Raw genomic sequence first — 24,036 nt, 5'->3', positions numbered from 1 at the left:
TATGTTGAGCAGCGGCAGTTTCCCACGTTCCACGGCCCCATGGTTGTTGTTGGGCCGTCTGGGCAAGTGTCTCCGTCAACGCTGCAACTCTCGTGTTCTATTACGCGACGAGGCATGTGCTGTATTTGGTTCATATGAAGGTGTTTAAGCTCATTGACCCGCTGTATGGTCGATAACCAAATGCAGAGGGAGGGGTATCCGGCTGGATTGGATAACTTATATATTCTTGATCAGCATCAATAGCCGAGTCGATTGAGCCCTGTCTGTCTGTCCGTCCGTCTGTCCGTCCCCTTCAGCGCCTAGTGCTCAAAGACTATAAGAGCTAGAGCAACGATGTTTTGGATCCAGACTTCTGTGATATGTCACTGCTACAAGTATATTTCAAAACTTTGCCCCGGCCACTTCCGCCCCCACTAAGGGCGAAAATCTGTGGCATCCACAATTTTAAAGATATGAGAAAACCAAAAACGCAGAATCGTAGAGAATGCCCATATCTTTTAAACTGCAGAATCTGAATTGAATCGTATCATTAGTTTAGCCTGAATCAAGAAAACAATTTCATTCTTTCTCGCTCTGTCTCTCTCTCTAACACACAGGTTTCATGGTCGGTTTTGCCAATTGCAAAATATGAGTTCAAGGATCTCAGAACCTGTAAGAGCCAGAGCAACCAAATTTGGTATCCACACTCCTGTAATATCGGACCTTGACTATTTTGTGTCAAAATTTCGCCACACCCCCTTCCGCCCCCGCAAAGAATGTAAATCTGGGGATTTTCACAAATCTCAGAGACTATTAACGCTAGAGTAACCAAATTTGGTATCCGCACTTCTGTTAGATCTCACTATAAAACGTATATCTCAAAATTTCGCCCCACCCCCTTCCGCCCATAAAGGACGAAAATCTGTTGCATCCACAATATTGCAGATTCGAGAAAACTAATAACGCACAATCATAGATAATGACCATATCTATCCGGTTGCTGAATCTGGATCAGATCGGATAATTTGTATAAGAACTAAATTTGCTAAGAATGCACTCTTTGTCGTGTCGTTTAATATTAGCGGCGTCTGCCGGAGGAGAGCCATACTGACTTAGTATCGGGTATAAATGTAGAGTTGCGGTGTCCGCAGCAACTCACAACGTTCCCCCTCGTTTTTTGTTGTAGTATTGGTGTTGCTCAGTGCAGATGCCACAAGAAGGGGGTAGTCGACCGTATCATACGCGATCACGCGTAAACGAAACAGTGGACGCGATAGGAGAAGCGTCCGGGGCGATATTCGATCAAGGTCGGGAGGAACTTGGAGCTGTCCAGGCCAGGAAGAATGGCCATTTTTGGCTCGCTTGGGGTAAGGTGGTATTGGTCCGGAACCGTCTTCAGGAGTAGGGACGACCGCATCCAGTGAGCAGCATAAACGGGCAGAGAATCAAGCGCGAGATTGGCGAAACCCGATAGTACGTAGACACTCAGGTCAGGGTCGTGGCGAGAGAAGGAGAGCTGGTGAAATTCCTCGAGAAGATCCGCATTCAAACCCGCCGGGTTATAGACCTTGGCCACGGTGGGTCCGAGACAACAAAATGACGGTCGAGGATTTTTTGTTCCGAATTGAATTCCTACAATCCCAATGTCGCTGCCCGTGGGATGGGGTTCTCAAGGGATTCTATCACCAGGTTACAGGAAACGCGCGGGAATGGTACTGCCAGTACATTCGCGATCATGGCGGTGGTGTTTGGCAGGATCTTAGGGACGACCTAATTGCACGTTTCCGAAGCTCGGCGTCCGAGTTCGACCATATGAGAGAGCTGCGGGAAAGAATGCAGCGGTCAAACGAGAGTGTGAAAGACTTTTTCCATATCATGAGGAAGCTCGCCTCGAGGTTGGAGACGGCACCACCTGAAAAGGAGATGGTAAAAATAGTCAAAAAGGCACTCACAGATGAGATAGCGAGTTTCGTTTACGGCTTACGGGTTTATTCCTTAGACCAACTGCGGGATGAATGCGTGGAAATAGAGGCACACCTGAAGAGGAAGGCTAGATCTTCGTGGTGAGGAGCACCCAAAGCCACCAGCTATGGCCGTGGGGCGAATGCGAACGTCCGCGTGGTCGTACAGGATCGGTCGATTAGCGATGAAGAGGTCGAGGTCATTAAGAAAGCGCAAGTGACACGGCGTGTTCCGTAAAAGTTGATTTGCTGGAACTGCGGGCAGACCAATCATGGCTTTAGAGACTGTATGGCATCGGAGAGGCGAATTTTTTGCTACCGGTGTGGAAAGCCCGATGCATATTGCCCGAACTGCCAGAATTGCGCGGGAAACGCGAAGAGGAGTGCGATCCAAGCAGGCGAATAACGCTCACAGAGGGGGCCTGCGCAGAGAAAGTAGAAGAGAATAAAAATGAATTAGATAGACGTTATTTGCATGCTAGATTAAATAACTTATCATATGAAGAGCGGTTAAGAAATTATTTAGAAACCCGAAATATAATATTTTCTGAGCTACGAGTGAATAGTATGCGAGCACTGTCGGTGCGGATGAAAAAGGCGAGATCCCGGTTTAAGCAAAGGCGAACTATGAGGAGGTAGGTGATTGCTTCAGTAAAACGCTGTTGCAAGAAAGACCCGAGAGTTTTCGCAGAAATCTCTATGATGGGCGAGTCCGTGCGAGGCATTTTGGATTCAGGCGCTACACACAGCATTCTAGGGCCAAATGGTCAGGAATTCCTGGAGAAGCTGGGCGTAGAGACTCGGCGCTATTCTTCTATAGTAAAGGTAACGAATGGGGAGATCGCGCAATCCAAGTGGCCAAGTTGAATTACCGGTGGAATACAAGGGAGAGGGAAAAGATTAACGTTTTTGATATGCCCTTTCTTGGAACAGGAAATTTACTTGGGGGTAGACTTTTGGAGGGTATTCTCATTGGCTCCTGAGGTGATGGGAGAAGGTCCAGTAGGGGCATCCCACAGATTAGTGAAAGAAGTGCTGGCTGATCAAGTCGCTCACTATGTGGAAGGCCCAGAGAAGGAGATAGTGCAGAAAGAATTGAAATTGTCGGAAGAGCAGAAGGCAGCCTTGGATCACGTGAAGGTAGAGTTTCTGACTTTCAATTCTGTAGGCCTGGAGAGGACGTCGAGAGAGACTCATAAAATTCAGTTGGTGGAGACGGCTGAACCTGCAAGAAGTGGTGTGTGGGGTGGTGTACAAAATGTTGGTCATCAACAAGTCATCAAGTACAGTGGTGCGAAGGCCGGGCAAAATCGTTTCTGTCTCGATGCCCGAAAGCTCAACAAAGTAACCATCAAGGACGCATCAAGGCAGTGGGTGCCTAGAATCGAGGGGATTTTGTCTCGATCAGACGATATTAATCTCCAGCGTCGATTAAAAACTCGCTTTTTGGCAAATCGAGCTAGCCGAGCAGAGTCCAGCATATACGGCATTCACGGTGCCGGGACGGCCTCTTTACCAGTTCCATATGATGCCCTTTGGCCTCTGCAACGCTGCACAACGTCTATGTGGACTGGTCGACAAGGTCATTCCGGTAGAAATGCGTTCAAACGTCTATGCGTATCTAGACGACTTGTTGATTACAGCCGAGGACTTCGAAACGCACGTGAAGATTCTGCGACAGGTTGCCGAGCGCCTACGATGAGCGAACCTTACGATAGGGCTGAGTAAATCTCACTTTTGTTAATCTCCTGTGAAGATGGATCCTGATCGCATTCCCGAGCCGCGATCTGTCCGAGAATTGCATAACTTCCTGGGAACTGCGGGCTGGTATCGGCGCTTTATGAAGAACGATGCTGAGATAGCCCTTCCGCTTACAGACGCCCTGAAAAAGTCGGGAAAAGGGAAATTTAGATTGACGGAAGAGGCAAAACGAGCCACTCAACTCACAGTGTGACGCCTCACATTATGGGGTAGCCGTACTCTTCCAACGGGATGACAAGCAGAGTGAGCGGCCTATCGCATTTTTCTCTGCTAAACTAAATTTCCAGCAAAAAAAATACTCGGTGAAAGAGAAGGAGTGTCTGGCAGCTCTCATGCCGATCCTTAAATTCCGTCCTTACGTAGAGCTGATGCCGTTTACAGTTATTATTGACCACGCCAGTCTTAAATGGCTCATGACCATGAAAAATCTGGATAGTCTCTTAGCTCGTTGGTCCCTTCAGCGGCAGGCCTTCGATTTCGGCATAGAACACCGGAAAGGAGTGGACAATACATTGTCGCGGAGTATTGAAGGATGGAAGTGGATCCAAGTAGTATCCTGGGTTTCGAAACGATGGAGTTTGAATCTGAGGAATATCAGGAGTTAAGGAAAGAAATTACAGAGTACCGAAAACGCTTACCAGACCTCCAGATTGTTGGTGGCATGATATTCAAGCGCATACGCTTTGAGCGATTCGACGATCAACTGGTGGGATCCGTCTGAAATTGTGGGTTCCGAGTTGATAGACAAAGCACATTTGGATGAAAAGACAGTGCACGGTGGAATCGCGAAACCCTTGCATTTATTGCGTAGGCAGTTTTACTGGCCGTACATGGCATTAGAGGTACGGGATTATATCCGACGGTGTACCGTGTGCAAGGAGTCGAAAGCACAGAACAATCGGATGCAGGTCGGGATGGGGCAAGAGGTGGTCACCGAGCGCCCATTCCAAAAACTGTATATTGATTTTTTGGGCAAATATCCAAGATCAAAGAACGCGATTTGGGCGTATCCGGAAGACGACCACCGGGACTGGATGCGCATATGCCGGAGATAGAACTGGCCATTAGGAACTCGGTTCACGAGGCGACGGGCGTAACATGGGTCATGCTACAAGCTGGCGAAGCGACTGCGTTCAATCGGCGAGCATGACATATCGCTGCTGGAGAGAGAGGACAAGCGACCACTCATCCAGGAGAGGATTCGCGCGAGTCTACATCAGGAACGTAGAAGGGTAAGACTTAACAAGCGAGCTCGGGAGCTCTACGCGAGGCCGGGACAAGAGGTATTCCGCAAAAATTTCGTCCTTAGTGACTTTGGCAAGTGCTTACATGCAAAGTTCGTCCGATGCCGGGTAGTGAAGCCAGTAGAAGAGAACGCGTATGCTTTGGAGGTCCTTAACGGCCGTCCCATAGGAGTGTACCACGCCAAAGACCGGAGACTGTAGTGAGGTGTGGGTGTGGCCTACGTTGGGCGCGGCAGAAGAATGTAGGGCCTTAATCCTGTCCTTAACACGGTGGTCATGCCCACGCGTATGTTGTCCCTCCTAGGACTGACGACATACTCGTGGTGGTGTTCCAGTCCCACCCCAGCGATAGTTGGCCCACGTCTGCGAGTGAAAAGGGATAAATAGACGTGAAAATTATTAGAAAACGTAGAGGGAATTATAGAAATCGTAGAGTAAGTTTACATTTCCACAAATACACCATACAACTCGAAGAGCTCGTGTGCTCCCAGTGTCATGCAGTAATGCAGTAAATTTTGCTCATAGCCGGCCCGCAATACAGCCCACAGATTCTGGCCAGAAGGTTTCCTGGCGAGGAACACTGAAGTTCGTGAGAGTGTCGACTACATTGCAGACTGTCCAACGTGAACCTCTCCGAGTGAGTTCGTTCCAATTGCGTGGGTGAGAGCCAAAAAGCGAGGGACGTGAAACGATGGGCAAGAGGACGGCGCTGGTGCCAGGGCGATTCTTGCCCTTCTTGCGTTGTCGTTGCAGCACCTTATGGTCTCATGAACCCCGTCAGAGCCCGGAACGCTACACATGCATACACACGTATACACCCGGTTAAAACCGACACGCACCAACATACATACATATGTACATATATATGTGTATAGATTTAGGGCTGACCAGCCACGGCCAGCGATCCGCCCACGTCGCGTAAATTTAAACATACAAAAAAAAAATTTACTTGCCAAACACCTTTCACATTTAATGTTATGTTGTTTCTCGTGTCGTCCTTTATTGTTTTGTTGCATTCATTAGTGATTTAAGTAACTTAAATGTTGGTGATTTCCCTACAGCCTGCCTCATTCAATATTGAACAGTCTAGCCCTTGATAGGTTTGTCTCGGTAGTTGCCCACATTAACTTAAAGCCTTGTTCATATATATATATTTACCTCCACACATGCATATAACATCATTATCGCATGAGTAAGAGTATCCCCGTCAACGTCTCAACACAATCATATATTTACACGAAGAGTTATAATTTATTGATTTATCTAGATTTTGCAAAACGTTTTGGTGTTTTTGGTTAGTGTTAATTTTTCTTGTATTTACTTATCTACATATGTATTTATCTACACGCAGAAAAGTTAAAGTCTAGATTTAGCGAAAGATGAGATTGTTGATTATTAGATATTAAAGCTTGGATATATCGAAACATGATGCAGTAAATTTAAATAGAGGAAGGGCGCGAGTTACCGTCCTGGCACCCCTCGAGATGCCTCCCGCTAAACCACCACGACTCAACTCAGCATAAAAATCCAACTCAAGTTGCACGAGCACGATGTTTATGCCGCCTAAGCATATGGCATCAGCACAGTCAACATTGTCTACCATATAAACCGGAAGGACCCCAGCCAAGAATCAGCAAACTGACCTTAAATGTAACATCAGCATTTTCTTAGGAACCCCAGCTGCAGCTATGCCGACAGCGACGCCAAAGAACCAGCGGCAGAGCCGCCTACATAAGTCAGTGATCGCCACTGACCAAGCAGTCAATTCCTGAATCCCAGCCGGAATACTTTTGTCACTCCAGATATATCTTGAAGCTCCAATAAACGTTTTACCATATTCACATAAAGAAAACCTTCAAATCGGCATTCATCATTTAACAGAACCCCTTCTCCCCTTTATCAGTTTCCAGCACCTGTAGTAAGAACAACTACCCGCCTCACTGGAACTTGTAACTGGTGCAGTCGAACCAACGAACCATGAGTAACATCTTACTCCTACTAATGTAAGTTATAAGTGATAAATACAAAATGATAAAAGAAAAAATGACAAAAAGGAAAAACAAATACCCAAATACAAATATATACAGATAAAAATGTAAAAATCTAACAAGTAAGAAAATGAAATACCCTAACACAAGTATAGTACAAATGAAATGCAATAAGTCGCTCAAACAAATTCTGTGGTGGAATTAACAATACGTGTATAAAACAATATAAATAATATCAAAAACAGAAATATATCTATACAGTGCCGTCAAGAAAAAAAAAGATGAAATAAAAGAGAAAAAGCCAAAAATACGTAGTTGCAGTTGCAGTTCGATTCGAGATTCAGTGCGAGGCCGAGTCAGACGCAACATACGAAATATAAACGAGGGGGAACGTTGTGGGTAGCTGCGGACACTGCAACTCTACATTTATACCCGATACTTAGTCAGTATGGCTCTCCTCCGACAAAAAGTGCGTGCGAGAGAGACAGAAAATCAGTCTGAGCGTGACGTCGGGCGCTGCGTTGCCACTGCAAATTGATTTGTTCCTTTTGGCTATAAAAATGATCTGATCTGATCCAGATTCAGCAATCTGATAGATATGATCATTATCTATGATTCTGCGTTTTTAGTTTTCTCGCATCCTCAATATTGGATGCAACAGTTCTTCGTCCTTTGTGGGGGCGACAGGGGGTGAGGCGAAATTTTGAGATATACGTTTTATAGCGAGATCTAACAGGAGTGGGGATACCAAATTTGGTTACTCTAGCTTTAATAGTCTCTGAGATTTGTGAATATCCCCAGATTTGCATCCTTTGCGGGGGCGGAAGGGGGTGTGGCGAAATTTTGAAACAAACTCGTCTCGATCCGATATATTAGGAGTGTGGATACCAAATTTGGTTGCACTAGCTTTTATAGTCTCTGAGATCTAGGCACTAATGTTTTACTCTAAGCAAAGCCGGCTATGCTACGTGTGTGTTAGAGAGAGACAGGGCGAGCAAAAATGAAATTGTTTTCTTGATGCTGGCTATAATAATAATACGATCCAATTCAGATTCTGCAGTCTAAAGATATGGTCATTCTCTACGATTCTGCGTTTTTGGTTTTCTCATATCTTTAAAATTGTGGATGCCACAGATTTTCGTCCTTTGTGGGGGCGGAAGTGGCGGGGCGAAGTTTTGAAATATTTTTGTAGCAGTGACATATCACAGAAGTCTGGATCCAAAACATCGTTGCTCTAGCTCTTATAGTTTTTGAGCACTAGGCGCTAATAGGGACGGATAGACGGACGGACGGACAGACGGACAGACAGACAGGGCTCAATCGACTCGGCTTTTGATGCTGATCAAGAATATATATACTCTATGGGGTCGGAAACGAATCCTTCTGGACGTTACACACATCCATTTTCACCACAAATATAATATACCCCAATACTCATTTTGAGTATCGGGTATCTGTCAAACCTTAAAGTACGACAGGCCACCGCAAAAGCTGGTTTATCAGGAAACCGAAACCCCTCAAATACGCATGCAAATCTTACATATCGACATCTACACGATTAACGCTAAAACTATTTTGACAATCATCGACAAATTCTCCAAATTTGCAACCGGATATACTATCCCACGCAGAGATAGCCTGAATATAGTAAGATCAATAAGAAATTTCCTTAGCTCCTTGGATATCCCACTAAAGATCGTCTGCGATCAGGGACCCGAATTCGCAGGCAAAATGTTCAAAGATTTTTTTAGCCAATATAAAATCCAACTACATGTCACATCGTTTCAGCAGTCCTCAAGCAATTCACCAGTAGAGAGACTGCACTCTTCCTCAACGAAAATCTATCGCATTATAGCCAGTAAAAAAAAAATAAGAAAAGACAAGTTGCAACCACGACGAACACTCTCCACCACAAAAAAAAGGTATCAAATTAATGCACAACCATTTTAAATCCAATAACTGACGCAAAATGACAAAATTGCCATTATAAATCTCGGAAACTCCAAAAACATAATCTCTCATAAGTATCTTATCCATAGAATAAATTTACAAGACTTCATTAACAATGTAAACCAATTCGAGGTAACACTAAACCAACTCAAAGATTCAAAGTTTTCAGGCGAAATCATAAGTACAGTAAAAATAAAACTAAGACAATTAAAACACAAAATAGACGCTGTAGCGCCATTTGAATAATAATAATTGTTATTAGGATAGTATTTCATGATATCTACCAAAAAATAGATCCAAAAGAGGACTTATAAATGGCCTCAGAAGCGTTATCAAAGTTGTCACAGGCAACCTAGATGCCAAAGACGAAGAAACTTTTACAAACGAATTTAATGAAATAAAATAAAACGAAAAAAAACATATTAAAAAACATTAATCAACAAAATATTATAAATAACGAAATAACGATTAGATTTAAGAATATAAACAATCATGTTAACGAGGAACAAGAAAATATAAATATATTTATAAGAAACTACAAAAACAATATTTTTAAAACATTAAATGACGAACACAACGAAATATACATTTTACAATATATTTCGAGAATTAACTTCAATATAGACGTCCTGTATAATCATGTGAACAAAATAGCCGAAAGCATATTGTTAACCAAATTAGGAATAATATTCAAATTCATACTTACCGATAAATAAACAGAAATTATCCAGGACATATTGAAAGAACAAAATATAATTGTAAACTCTGAAGAACACCTGCATCGACTATTGACCCTAGAAACAGAAATTAACAATAAAACTGTATTCTTTAAAATTAAAATTCCAATATTTGACAAAAATATTTACAAATTCCTACACATTGTTCCATTACCGATAAATAAATCTATGTTATTAATCTTACCTAACTATATTTTACACGACATAAAAAGCTTCGAAATAAAATGTCCCAAAATACACCATACCTACATCTGCGAAGTCAATATGACACCAGCAAATAACATCAATCAACAATGCCTAGAGGGTATATTCAATAACCAGATTTCCACCTGCGACACTAAAGATATTGGCACCGAACAAACAATCAGAGAAGTGGAACGACGGTACATCGTAATGCTCAACACATTAACATACAACAATCACATCATCACGCAGCACTCCGAGGACGATAAACGGATCGGCTATCATTACTTTCAAAAATTGCTCAATACACATAAACGGATTAACATATGATGATCAAGAAGTTGACTACACAGAGGAGAACACCTTATTAATCCCAACACTGGAAGAGATCAGGATTAACAACTATAAATGACATCAACTTGCACAAACTTCATCTAAACTCCCTAAACACACAAAACGAAATAATTAGCATAAAAAAATCAAACACAAACCACCGGATAGCTATTTATATACTAATGGCAACCTCCGCCGTAATGATAGTCATCTGTTGGACCCACAGGACCAAGATAATATCATTTGTCCCAGCGGAAACACTTTCGTTCGTGCCAATCGCCATACCCTCCGTCTGGCCATCACTTCGGTCCAGGTGGGTTGTTACCGTCCCGGCACCCCTCGAGATGGCTCCCGCTAAACCACCACGACTCAACTCAGCATAAACATCCAACTCAAGTTGCACGAGCACGATGTTTATGCCGCCTAAGCATATGGCATCAGCACAGTCAACATTGTCTACCATGTAAACCGGAAGGACCCCAGCCAAGAATCAGCAAACTGACCTTAAATGTAACATCAGCATTTTCTTAGGAATCCCAGCTGCAGCTATGCCGACAGCGACGCCAAAGAACCAGCAGCAGAGCCGCCTACATAAGTCAGTGATCGCCACTGACCAAGCAGTCAATTCCTGAATCCCAGCCGGAATACTTTTGTCACTCCAGATATATCTTGAAGCTCCAATAAACGTTTTACCATATTCACATAAATGAAAATTATTAAATTATTGTGTAATCAGCCAGCAACTGAAGGCGGCTTGATGGTCAACCGCTTCCCTTTTACCTTCAAATCGGCATTCATCATTTAAGGGAACCCCTTCTCCCCTTCATCAGTTTCCAGCACCTGTAGTAAGGACAACTACCCCCTCACTGGGACTTGTAACTCGCGTGGCATAAGCCATTGATAAGGACATGACCAGATAAAGTTATATTGATATTGATACTGATAAAAAATATATATATACTTTATGGGGTCGGAAACGCTCCCTTTTTGGGTGTTACACAAATCCATTTCCACCACAAAACTAATATACCCCTATAATCTTTGAGCATAGTGTCTGAAAACGACATTCATCAGGGCTTCTGGTAAGACAAGTGCAGCCAAGTCCCATACTGCGATGGCAGTGCCCACGACGCACTAAGTTTTCGAGGGACACTAGCACTGGACTACGATACAACCCAGAAATTTTTTTAGATTGGTTAAATTTATTCATGTGAAGCTATTTTTCTTACGCATAGGGTACATAATTTCGCATATTTTAATTAGTGTATGACAAAGTAACCGCAGAATAGGGTTAATAAATCAAATAAATGAAAATTATTAAATTATTGTGTAATCAGCCAGCAGCTGAAGGCGGCTTGATGGTCAACCGCTTCCCTTTTACGCCTTCTCACTTCTCCTCGCACCACTCATTCTCCTTGCGCACCTGCTCCTCTTCGGCGGGAGTGAAGTCCTTCTTAATGTTAAAAGTCTTACGTATCTCCTCTGGAGTCTTTCCCTTAATCATGTTTGCCACGGTCTTGCAAGTCAGCTCGAGCAAACCCTTGATATCTAGATAATTGGCGGCCAGGATTAGCTCGAAGAGTGTGCCCTGGTCTACTTTGAGGAAATCGGCGTCCCACGAGATGATGTCGTCGGTGCGCTTTTCCTTGCTCTCGTCATCTTCAGTGGGCTGAGGATCATCCTTATGGTAGTGGGCCCAGGTCAGAACTTTACGCAAAATGGTAGAATTTACATTCGGCAGAGGGACAATAGCATTCTCATCATCCTCCATTCCACAATCCTCAAGCATTGTCTTGATAGTTCCAGAGCACTTCGCGATCTGGATGTCGGTATCGAAGATTTCCTCGTCCGAGGACTGCAGTTTAATATTGGGCATTTTGGATATTTTCTCCCTAGAAATAGGAAAAAACGTGGGAAATATATGCATATAGAAAAAACAAAACACATTTTCTAGAAAAACACGCACACGCAAGAATCCACACATATGCAGGTACGCGTCGATGAAATGCATATAAGTAGAAAGCCACACATATGTACATTTACGAGTGCTCCTATATGTGCATATTTTTTCGCTCTACACAAGCGTTTTAAAGTGCTGATATTTCGGTTTTTTACCCTTTTTATTGGTTGAAAGCTTACCTTTACGTATTTTCTTTAGTTAAATGCTGCAAGAGAAGGTGTTAAAGAATTTTTGCAGGCAAAATTTTCAGTTTTTAGAAGCGTCGCAGATAAATGACTGGAATCAGTGTTACCGCGGATTTATCGTTAAATATACCAAAATATACCATCTCATTTAAACACTGTAAATTTATAGACAAATTCAAGTTCTGTTTTACATGTTCGTCGTTTTTAATATTCCGTGGAATATTACTAGCTATATAGAACATTTAGCCATGCCAACATAATTGTATCCGATCAGGGAATCAATTGAATACTTGACTGGCTTATTCTTAAAAGTTGATTTTATTGTATTTCTATATACCTTTAAAAATTAAATCTAATAGATTGATGAAATTAACTAAATATTCCATTATATACCGATATACCGTAAATATACCGTCGGTTCAATTTAGACCTAAAAAATACCATAAACGGTTACCCTGACTGGAATTATTGCAAAAAAAAATCGATCAAATATACTAATATATACCATAAAATGGATTAAATATACCAATATATCATAAATCTAACTATCGACTTCAAAATATACCAAAAAGTACTGTGAACGGCCATACTGATCCGAACAGAATAGAGTATCTGATGTTTTGTGGTTACACTCTTTTGGTACTTCGGAGAAACGGATACAATTAGTGATGGCTCTGATGAGCTAAAACTATCGTTAAAGGGACACAGAACCCCTTGGTCGATATACCTAGATTAGGTATCGTTGCTTCTGTCATCCCTATCCCTAACTTGGGTGGCGAAAAAAAAACCGATTCGGAATATTGCTGAAATATATAACGCGGAAAAGAAATCTCCGTCCGAGACCGAACTCCTTTTGTAAATTGATTTTAAGCCATTACTTAAACCATCTTTTAGAACGATACATGCTCACATGCGCGCTAGGAAAATGATACGTCGATATCGGTAAGCGCGATACAAGAAATAAAAGTTAATGAGGCAAAAGCAGAGTGCTAGAAAAAAGGCATACATACATACGCACGCTCGTCGACGTCGTCGTTGCGAAGGAATATATGTATCTGCATGTTCGTGTGTATGCGTCGTGTACACATAAGTGTGGTGGCTGCAGCTTCTAGTAGAGTGTCGGAGTGCGTCTCCATTCGCATTCGTGGAGGGGGAGCAGAACTGTCAGGCGAAACGGAAGGAAAGATTGATCAAGCGGCTGGAAGTGGAAGTGGATGGGAGCAAGTGAGCGAGGCATGGACGGCGTCGATTAAATGTTTTTTGGGAACAAAGACGTGAAAATGATTTGTCATAGCAGAGCCTCCACCAGCAGCGAATCCGAGGGCTCCGCCGTATCCGTAAGACCAAGAGAACCTACCAACGGCTTCTATTCCGGCCCACTGTGATATATTTTTTTGATGCAAACCCAGACGAACATCCAGCAACAACCGAAAACGAGCCCTGTAGGTGAACTGTCCAAGTGTGTGTGCATGTCTCTGCCGACGACTCAACAAAAAGAAAAACACATTGGAAGGTAGCAGAACGACAGACAAAGCATCAGGAACGGCCCCGAAGACAAAAGAGTGGAGAGAAGCAAAGCATCAGCCAGTAGCGCCTTTCTGAATAATTCATTTAAGGTAATGTTTACAAAAACTGAAAATTAAAAAGAAAAGAATTATAAACATTTTGTATGTATATGTTTGCTTGTTTGTTAATGTGTGCGTTTGTACGTGTGTATTCCGTTCCTGTGTAATAGGCGCCGCCATTTTTCGTTCCCATGTAACAAAGCAAGCTCTGAAAAGCATATGTTCGCCTAGGGTTTGCAAGGCTTTTAAAAATGTTTCCCTTCAAACTTTTGTAACATTTTTCATAGCTATTAAACAGCTAAAGGATGGATATACCTAAATTTTTTTTATTTCGATAGCACCTATAGTTCTTCTATTTTGACATTCCGCATTTTTTTCGAGCTTCCAGTTCCCCTGAGAAAAAGACGTTTTTGGCAGAGCTACCGTCGAAATTCTCAGTATACCAATGGCCGTATTCCACTACACTTCACTACATACTGAAAGACTTACATAGAAAATATCAGTCGAAAAGCTATGACACTATTTTTTACCAAAAATAATGTTTTCCAGCACGCTCAGCTGATAAATACCAGCCCCAACTTTTTGTTTAAAAATATGAATCTACCGTTTCACTGCCACTCCGCTGTCACCAGATAGACTACAAATCTAAAATAAAGAATTTATTTCTCGCTCAAACTGTATGATTTTACCATGAGCGCTTGTTTTACTGCCATAACTTGACGTGTAGTGGAATACGAACGTAAAAAGTGAAGATCTAGGATAAATAAAGTTGTCACAAACTTTACTAATTTCTTATGCAGTTAGGCCTCACTTATTCTCACTGCGCATATGCTGCTCTCTTCTCCCTCTGGATTACTCGGAAATCGCGAACACAACAGGAACGCATAATATACATACATATGTATATGTTTGTATAAAACAGCTGAGAACGTTAGCCTAGCCGTCCGCAATTTGCAATTTTTTTAGTTCCAAAAGTAAACGAGCTTTGATTATGTGTATTTATGTATGTAGGAAAATCGGCATAAAGGACTACTTGCTCTCGCCGTCCAGCGACTGATAGTGATAATTTGCATATCAACGGATATCGCCAGTCAGCGCTATATTAATGGAACACCGCCACGACGTGCAGCTTCTAGCAAAAATAATTTGAAGTCCAAAAACCAAATAGTCGGACATGTAAATTGATAATCAAATTAGTTTCAATGCGTCGGCTCTGTAATTTTATATTCGAAAAAAGGATGTGTTGAATATCAGAATATTTTTGTATCCCATTTGGTTGGTCGCTACGGTTTTTTTTTAACCCTTTGCTTCCCGAGTTAATTGATTTTTTCCGCACTTGTGTGAGTGCGGGTTTGGCTCGAGAGAGCGTTGTCTGTCGTCGACCCCATGTAACATCTAATATGCACCTCACTCCTCCGCTCTATCTCCCTTTGTCCTGCTTCCTTCGTTTATAAGTCGAGTTCAATTAAATCAAACTCTGTTTTCTGCCCCCTACTCCCACTTCTTTCGCTAGTATACATATGTAGGCTCTTTTAAGCTATATCGGTTTTTCATTTTCATTTCCATTTTTTTCTTTTTAGATTTTTAGTATCGATGGCACTATCGATACATCAATGCTTTTTAAATTTGGCAAACGATGTTCTTCCATTTCGGAACCTACCTCTGTTTTTATACCCGATACTCAAAATGAGTATTGGGGTATATTCGATTTGTGATCGAAAGTGGATGTGTGTAACGTCCAGAAGGAATCGTTTCCGACCCCATAAAGTATTTATATTCTTGATCAGCATCAATAGCCGAGTCGATTGAGCCATGTCTGTCTGTCTGTCCGTCTGTCCGTCCCCTTCAGCGCCTAATGTTCAAAGACTACAATAGCTAGAGCAACGATGTTTTAGATCCAGACTTCTGTGATATGTCACTGCTACAAAAATATTTCAAAACATCGCCCCGCCCACTTCCGCCCCCACAAAGAACGAAAATCTGTGGCATCCACATTTTTAAAGATACGAACAAACCAAAAATGCAGAATCGTATAGAATGGCCATATCTTTTAGACTGCAGAATCTGAATTGGATCGTATTATTATTATAGCCAGCATCATGAAAATAATTTCATTTTTTCTCGCCCTGTCTCTCTCTAACACACACGTAGCATAGGCGGCTTTGCTTAGAGTAAAACATTAGCGCCTAGATCTCAGAGACTATAAAAGCTAGAGCAACCAAATTTGGTATCCACACTCCTAATATATCGGACCGAGACGAGATTGTTTCAAAATTTCGCCACACCCCCTTCCGCCCCCGCAAAGGACGAAAAGCATGCAGTACGAGCGAAAGGTATACATACGAGGGTGGTCTGATAAGTACTTGCCTCACCGCCCGATGGAGCCTGTATCGCAAACGAGGTTTGCTATCGTTCAGTTCATTCTTTTAGACGGCTACAGTCGAAATTTCAGCCGAATCGGGCTCGTAGTCTTAGCCTCATGGCCACCATAACAACGCACTGGCTCACACCTCTACCGCCGCAACGGCCAAATTGGTCAAATTGCACTACGAACTGCTGCCACATCCACCGTATTCTCCAGATTTGGCCCTGTGTGACCTTTTTTGTTTCCAAACTTGAAAAAGTCACTCGCCGGACAGAAATTTAAGTCGAATGGGGAGGTCATCGCCGCCACGGAGGTCTACTTTGCAGACGTTTTTGTTTTGTAGGCTAAGAACTTATCAGACCACCATCGTACATATGTATATTCTATCGTTTGACTTGCTAGACTAGAATCATTCATCGAAAGTACAATTTTTCTATTTCTATTTCTATTTTTTCATTGTTAATTTTCAATTTCTACAAGGCGAATTCAAAAATTATAAATACAAATCTAAATAAACATAATTTTACTTAATATTTGATTTGAAAAACATCAGTCAAAAGTCAAAATCATCCTGCATCACTGGCATCTGTATCTGTTTCCGATAGTGTTTTTGAAGAATATAGTAACGTAAAACATCTCCGAATACTATTGCCATCTCGCTTCGTTCTGTGGAAATGAGTATGAAGAGTAGAGTAGAGCTACACAAAGAAAGAAAAAGAGAAAACAGTTGGTAATTTGAATCTGAAAACAGGTGTGAAATTACAAATTTGAAACGATTGATTATTTCGTCTGATGATGTGTACTAGTACCGGCTGCAATATGTAATGAGTGTGTATGTTTCTTTTCTCAGACTCCCACAGAATGGTTGTCGGCTCGAATCACACGCGGCGCGGTGAAACTGGCAGCAGATTTACGAACAGCAGCTCCAACAGCAACGGGAACAGCGCCGCCAGCAGCACAAGCAGTGGCTCCACCTCTACCACCAGCTCAACGTCTTCATTAGCTAGCAGCGAGGCGGCGGCTCTTTTGTCGTCAATGTCCCAAAAAAGCCAAACGGCCGCCCAAGCACCACCCACAGCAAGCAGCCACCATCAGCTGCAGCAACCGACGATAGCGACGACGACGAACCACCATCAACCCCATCATCCCCATTACCAACAGCAGCAGTCACACAACCACCACCACCATCAGCAGCATCAATCCTCAAATGGAAACGGAGTGGGCGGTGGAGCAGGAGTGGGTGGAGGCGGAAGTGGAGGTGGAGGAGGTTCTCTCAATGGCTGTAATGGCAGCGCCGTTAGTCGGCTATCACAGTCCACTGGGATGTCACCGCGGGAACTCTCGGAGAACGACGATCTGGCAACATCGCTCATACTGGATCCGCATCTTGGCTTTCAAACCCACAAGATGAATATACGCTTCCGCCCTCTTAAGGTTGACACGCAGCATTTGAAGGCGATCGTAGATGACTTCATCCACGGCCAGAACTATGACGTGGCCATACAGCGAATCTACGATGGCCCCTGGATACCGCGCCACCTGAAGAACAAGAACAAGATCGCCACAAAGCGGTTGCACGACCACGTAAGTTGACCTTCCATGCCCTCAATCATCCCGACGTCCAACGCGCTAACTGATTTCACACTTCCTATTGCAGATTGTACGCTACTTGCGCGTATTTGACAAGGACAGTGGGTTCGCCATTGAGGCATGCTACCGGTACTCCCTGGAGGAGCAGCGCGGGGCCAAGATCAGCTCCACCAAACGCTGGTCCAAAAACGAAAAGATCGAGTGCCTGGTTGGCTGCATTGCCGAGCTAAGCGAGACCGAGGAGGCGGCCCTCTTGCACTCGGGCAAAAATGACTTCTCTGTAATGTATAGCTGCAGAAAGAACTGCGCCCAACTCTGGCTGGGACCGGCGGCGTATATCAATCACGATTGTCGGGCCAACTGCAAGTTCCTTGCCACCGGACGCGACACGGCCTGCGTCAAGGTGTTGCGTGACATCGAGGTGGGCGAGGAGATCACTTGCTTCTATGGTGAGGACTTCTTCGGGGACAGCAACCGCTATTGCGAGTGCGAGACGTGCGAGAGACGTGGAATGGGAGCCTTTGCCGGCAAGCACAACAGACATTTTGATGATGCCACTGGCTTGGTGCTGGGTCTGACCTCGGGCCTGGGGCTGACCAGCGGCGGTGCTGGCAACGGTGGCGGCTACCGTCTCCGCGAAACCGACAACCGCATCAATCGCATCAAGAGTCGCGCGAACTCGACCAACAGCACTTCGAATAGCAACAGCAACACTAACGACTCCACCAGCACCAACGATAGCAGCATCGCCAGCAATGGAGTAGCCACAATGGCAGTCCCCATATCCCAGCCAGCCGGACAGGCTGTGGGAGGTCGTGGATCTGGCAAAGAGGCGGGCTCTGTGCCACCGGGATCTGCAGCAGCAGCCGCAGCCGTATCCTTGATGGAGAAGAAGCTGCCAAATTTGGTCGTTTCGCCCCTGACCATGAAGGAGCTGCGTCAGAAGGGTATGACCAAGTATGATGCTGAGATGATCATGGCCAATGCGGCCTACCAGCAACAGCAGCACCACCACCACCACCATCATCATCAGCACTTTCTTCACCACCATCACAACCACGGACAGCATGCCAGCACCGGGGCCGAAGCCACAGCCGCCGTACAGCAGCTGGCGATGCAGAAGCCAGGGGTGTTACCGGTTACATGCACTGGAGCAGTAGTAGGAGTAGGGCAAGGTGCATGTGCCGCTGGTGGAACTATTACCTCCTCCAGCACGGAATTGAACGGTCGCTCAAACACCCTGCGAAAGTCCATACGAGTAAACAGCACCAGCAGCAGCATATCCACAGCCTCCACGGACGAGGTGGTGGCAGCCAACGCCCCTTCAATGCCCCTACCATTGCCATTGACAATCCCAATGTCTGCCAAGTCCGCTGTGGTGCTGGTGACGCGATGCAAGCCGGCCATGGCCATTGCGGCGCTGCACCAGAGACAGCAGAGACAACTGCGGCGCAGCGAGCGGCAAACCAATCGAGGTGGACAGAAGGAAAAGTCATTTGGAAAATATATCACGGACAGCGAGAGCAGCGACACCGACCATCAGCGGAGTGAGCGTCAAGGGATGAAAGTGCGCGGAGGCGAGGATCAGCAGCCCACAAAAGTTTTCCTTATGGATGGTGAGCAGCAGCAGGAGAGGCGCGTGACGCGGAATAGTGCGGGAAGAGCTGCCGCAGCAGCAGCAGCAGCAGCATCGGCACCGGCATCAGGAGGACTAGGACTTCTAGGCCTAGGGAGATTAGCCACTGCCCATAATAGTAGTAATATAACAGCAGCAACAGCCACAACCACATCCACAAGTAGCATCAGCAGCAACAAAGCAACCACGATTACAAATTGTAATAATCATAATAGTGTTGATAGCAGTAGAATTAATCATAATTCTAATCTTAGCGGTAGACATAGTGTTAAATCAAAGAAGCCACCACCAAGTGAGGCCTCATCTATACCCACATCCACGTCCTCAGTTGATGCGCAGTCCTTACACCAGTCTCAGCAGCAGAAGGCAACGCGTCGCAGCAACAGTCCCGCCTATAAGAAGAATCTTTTGGACACTTTTAACCAGGCTCAACAGGCTTATCCTCCTTCTCATCTATTGGCGGAAGAAGATCCCCCCAAGCAGAAACGTAGTCGTCGAGCCGCTGCATTGGCTGCAGCCCAGCACATCCATTGCGAGGCTTTCGGTGGACAGGTTGGATTAGGATTTGGACTGGGAGTAGGAACAAGAGCAGGACCAACAGCAACAGGCAGCTTGCGCAAAAGACAGCAACCAGCTAGTGCAGGAGCAGCAACAGGGGTAGCCAGCGAAAAAGCATCCATCAGACTGTCCAACAGCAGCAGCAGCATGGAGCCCCTTCTGAAGACTCCCGAGCGTCGGCTGAAGCTCACTCTGCGGATGAAGCGTTCTCCGATTCTGGATGAAGTCATTGAGCTCGGCACCAGCTTCAGCGACGAGCGGCATCTGGCCCGGCACAATGGAGCTATCGGAGGACGTAGTGCAGGCGTGACTGGAGCTAGTTTTGGATCGGGTGGAGCGGTGGGCAGTGCCGATGTGACAGGAGCAGAGGGGATTGACATTGAGTATGAGATCCTACGAATGGAAGGCATCTCGGAGCATGGCAACGATGATGACGTCGACGACGACGACGACGACGACGAGGACGACGACAAGGACGACAACGACGACGACGACGATGACGACGACGACGATGACGATGACGATGACGACGACGACGACGACGACGACGAAGAAGAAGATGAAGACGACGACGACGACAACGAGGACGATAATGCAGAAGATCTGCCCGAACAGGATGCAGAGCAGCCACAGGTGCCGCTCGAAGCGATCCCACCCAGTACCATCCACTACGATCCGCTTTCAAAGAAACAGAAGAAGAAACAGCGAGGCTGCAGTAGCCAGCGGCGGTCCCCGGATCCCAGCTCGAGTACCACCAGCATGTACGTGACACCCCAGAAAAAGCGACTTCGCCTTATCTTCGGCAACGAGTCCCACACCATTGACATTCCACCAACGGGCGAAGGAGCATGCGGAGCAGCGGAAGGTGGAGCAGAAGCCACCGGAGTGGATGATCTAAACAGTAGCAGCGGCGGAGTGAGTGCAAGCGACGACTCGTTTAATGCATCGTACGCCAGTAGCGGCACCAGCATGACGGTCAACGCCTCCTCCCAGACGACAACCAGCAACAACAGTAGCGGTGTCGGGCCAGTTATCCCCATGTCCTCTGGCACGGGCAACGTGCAAACAGAGGGCATAGACTCCACGGCCAAGCTGGTGGCACCCGCCCAAACACCGCAGTCGCCGACATCTTCGACCAGCGGCTCGTTTTATTCTGCCTGTACCTCCACTACCAACACGCCCTACTTCCCCAAAGGAGAACGGCGTGGAGGAACAGGAACCGGGCCAGGCGAGGAAGCAACCTACATCAATTACTATCAGAGTAGTGGCTCAAAGGTACTTGGAAAATACAGAGCCATGAAGCCGATAACTTCAAGCCCGGGCCAGGGGCAGGCTATTGTGAGCAGCAGCAGCGGTAGTGGTGTAGGGGCAGGACACGGATTTCTGCCACAATCGCTGACCATTCCCAAGCACACCTTCGGAACTTGCGCCCTGCTGGCCCCCACCAGCTTTGCCAGTCTTCAGCAGCCGCCACCGCCTTCGGTGCAGCATCATCAACAGGCGAAGACTAGCGTGGCCACATCAACGTCCGCCTCCTGCTCGCCGCCTGTGCATAACCACCATCATCATAGCCAACAGCACCAGAATCCACATCATAACCACCATATACAGCAATAACGAACGACTGATCTCCAAGTAACTTGACTAAGATCCGCTGACGCTGAGAGAAGAAAGCACGGGCAGAAAAAGAGGAAAATGAAGATAAAGAGGAGAACAAATGAGATGGAGAAGGATGAGAATAAGGAGAATTTGCATGCTGCTTGCGTCGTCGTTGCCTCTGCTGCTTTTCTGCCTTAACATAAGCCGATCAAAAATCGATCTGATCCCCTACAGTCGCACGTCAGTTTTATCCATTAGCTTTAGCCAAGATCCATTACCCATTGGTCCAACCCCCACCCAACCCCGGTGTCCATGCATCTTCACCCTGCGCCTTATCAGCATCAGATTCAGTTCTAACCTCATATTTTGTATAGGACCCAAGTCCCGTTTTAGCCTCTGCATTGGTCATAGTGACAGGACCTTGTTGCCGTGTACCGGATTCCTGCATTCCGGGTTCCGCTCCCGAATCCTGGTCCCGGTCTTGGATCCGTGGGTAGCCAAAACAAAACGAGAATCATGTGAAACAAAAGAACACAAGAAATTGTATCAAAATCAGATTTTAGAGACACAGAGACAAAAGAAAAGAAGAACAAACGAAAATCAATTGAACTATTTGATTATAACTTACTTTTTTTTGCTTTCTTCTATTTCTCGTTCTCTCTTTATATCTCCCACTCTCTTTGTCTGTTTCTCCCTCCAACCTGTGGATCCCCCGTGTTGTTCTGTTTGGCTACCTTTGCATTCTCGTGCATGTGTATGTGTTGTGTGTGTGTGCTTTTCTTTTTCCCTTTGCCATTACAGATGCAAATTTAAAGCGTAAAAGTAGGAGAAAAGATGAAGAAAAAATGCAGCAGAATAACGCCACAAATAAAGACAGCAACTGCAACCTCAACAGTAGCAGCCCTAGCAGCAACAGGAACAACAGCAACAATTTAATCGTTAAAAAACTGAGAATCGAACTAAATCGCATACAAATCGTGTACAGTTGAGCCAGAGGACGCCGTGGGGCAGCGGTGGCAGGAGATCTACTCAACCAAGCAGTGAAACAGCAAGCAGCTACAACAAAACAGCATAAAGCAGAGGAGTGAGAACGGGGATTCTTACTGTTCGCACTACGGGTAACGATTTGCAATTATAAAGGGGAAGCCCTATTCCCTAGGCCTACCACAACGAGGAAGATGACACAGGAAACCGCAAAACATACAAACCAGCAAACAAAGAAACCAACAAAAAAAAAAACAATATTCTAAATGCAATGCACACAGACACAAACGCAATTAGCAGCGGTATATACGCCTTACAACTAACGTTAACTTTATGAAAATTATATATACAAGCATTGCAAATATACATAATATGTGTATCTACATGTATAGTTTTTAGAAAGTCCCACAAAAGCCAACCCAACAATAACAGCAACAATAGCGCAGCATCAGCCACTGAAACAGCAACAGCAATATTAAAAACTGAATAATTTATATATATACTAGGCGCAATAATTAAATATACATAAAACGACAAATTAATTGTATATAAATAACAGATTTAAAATATAAAAAGAGACAAAACCGAACCGAGAATAAACTTTCAAAAATAATAATGAAAAATTAAAAAAAATTTTTTGGAAAATCCAAAATAAAAATCCGCAATAGTTCCACTGGCAACTGAAACTTTGTTTGGTTTAGGACCCTCTTCCTCCCAATAATATCTTATTTTAACAATCCGTACATGCACTTAGTTGTCATGTTTTTTTAAACCATATATAAATTTGCACATGGGTATATGGATGGGGTACACACTAATCCGCATATCCGAACGATCATCTTCAGAATAAGAACTCCCACTCACAGACAACCCACAAAACCTACACAACATATAATACCACGCGCAATCCCCACACACAGCACCACAAAATGTATTTGGGTTGTCCAAATATATTTTGTTTCTACTCATTTTATACGATACGAATACGTACATACATCCGCATACATAAATAGGTATGATTATTATTTTGTAACGATAATCTGATTTTTTTCTCTTTACGGATAAGTTGAACTGTAGCATATTACATATAATTATACATTAATCATATTTGATATCTATATTATATACTTTATTCATATTTGTAACTACTGTGTATTATTTTGTAAGCCACAAACAATTCATAAAGAGTGGCTCCACAGCCAACATTCATAATAAACTAAAAGATAAAATTTAGTTTATACCAATGCATGCTACTGTTCTTTTACTTTATCGGTGTTCCCCACCCAGACCTATCGATAATACATAATTCCACATCATCATATATTTTTCAACACACCATCCAAAACAACGAAATTCCCACAAATCATTTTATAAATAGATATTTTTATCATACCCTTTTCAGAATATTTCCCTCGTAGATCCTAGTCCCCTGTGGGACTTAGGAAAAAATATCTGGCT

At 44.3% G+C, this 24,036-nt stretch overlaps 2 protein-coding genes and 2 long non-coding RNA genes across 7 annotated transcripts; 2 read left to right on the top strand and 2 right to left on the bottom strand.

Moving 5' to 3' along the window:
• Positions 1-1,103: 1,103 nt before the first annotated feature.
• Positions 1,104-3,820, bottom strand: LOC117184965 (uncharacterized). Its single transcript, XR_004470443.1, has 3 exons — positions 2,883-3,820; positions 1,964-2,754; positions 1,104-1,891 (listed from the first exon to the last, which is right to left on the bottom strand). It is a non-coding gene; the product is annotated as an uncharacterized lncRNA (long non-coding RNA).
• Positions 3,821-5,398: 1,578 nt separating this feature from the next.
• On the top strand, positions 5,399-6,792 carry LOC117185045 (uncharacterized). Its single transcript, XR_004470535.1, has 2 exons — positions 5,399-6,239; positions 6,297-6,792. It is a non-coding gene; the product is annotated as an uncharacterized lncRNA (long non-coding RNA).
• A 4,526-nt stretch (positions 6,793-11,318) lies between these two features.
• Positions 11,319-12,432, bottom strand: SkpA (SKP1-related A). 2 transcript variants are annotated; one of them, XM_033383918.1, is made up of 2 exons: positions 12,276-12,432; positions 11,319-12,028 (listed from the first exon to the last, which is right to left on the bottom strand). In XM_033383918.1, exon 2 carries the CDS (start codon positions 12,010-12,012, stop codon positions 11,524-11,526), a length of 489 nt encoding a protein of 162 aa, XP_033239809.1. In that variant the 5' UTR covers positions 12,013-12,028; positions 12,276-12,432; the 3' UTR covers positions 11,319-11,523. The 2 variants fall into 2 exon arrangements, with proteins under 2 accessions (XP_033239809.1, XP_033239808.1); XM_033383917.1 differs by lacking the exon at positions 12,276-12,432 and adding an exon at positions 12,103-12,127 and having other exon boundaries at positions 11,518-12,028.
• A 499-nt stretch (positions 12,433-12,931) lies between these two features.
• Positions 12,932-23,826, top strand: Hmt4-20 (Histone methyltransferase 4-20). Of its 3 annotated transcripts, none has more exons than XM_033383915.1 (4): positions 12,932-13,897; positions 17,062-17,795; positions 17,869-19,636; positions 22,396-23,826. In XM_033383915.1, exons 2-4 carry the CDS (start codon positions 17,073-17,075, stop codon positions 22,581-22,583), a joined length of 2,679 nt encoding a protein of 892 aa, XP_033239806.1. In that variant the 5' UTR covers positions 12,932-13,897; positions 17,062-17,072; the 3' UTR covers positions 22,584-23,826. The 3 variants fall into 3 exon arrangements, with proteins under 3 accessions (XP_033239806.1, XP_033239805.1, XP_033239807.1); XM_033383914.1 differs by having other exon boundaries at positions 12,935-13,618; positions 13,691-13,897; positions 17,869-22,509; XM_033383916.1 differs by having other exon boundaries at positions 12,936-13,897; positions 17,869-19,417; positions 22,396-23,004.
• Positions 23,827-24,036: the final 210 nt, after the last annotated feature.

Source organism: Drosophila pseudoobscura, chromosome X (assembly GCF_009870125.1).
Source record: "Drosophila pseudoobscura strain MV-25-SWS-2005 chromosome X, UCI_Dpse_MV25, whole genome shotgun sequence".
NCBI classification, from domain to species: Eukaryota; Metazoa; Arthropoda; class Insecta; order Diptera; family Drosophilidae; genus Drosophila; species Drosophila pseudoobscura.
Note: the sequence above shows the minus strand (reverse complement) of the source record. Positions and strands in the feature narration are given on the sequence as shown.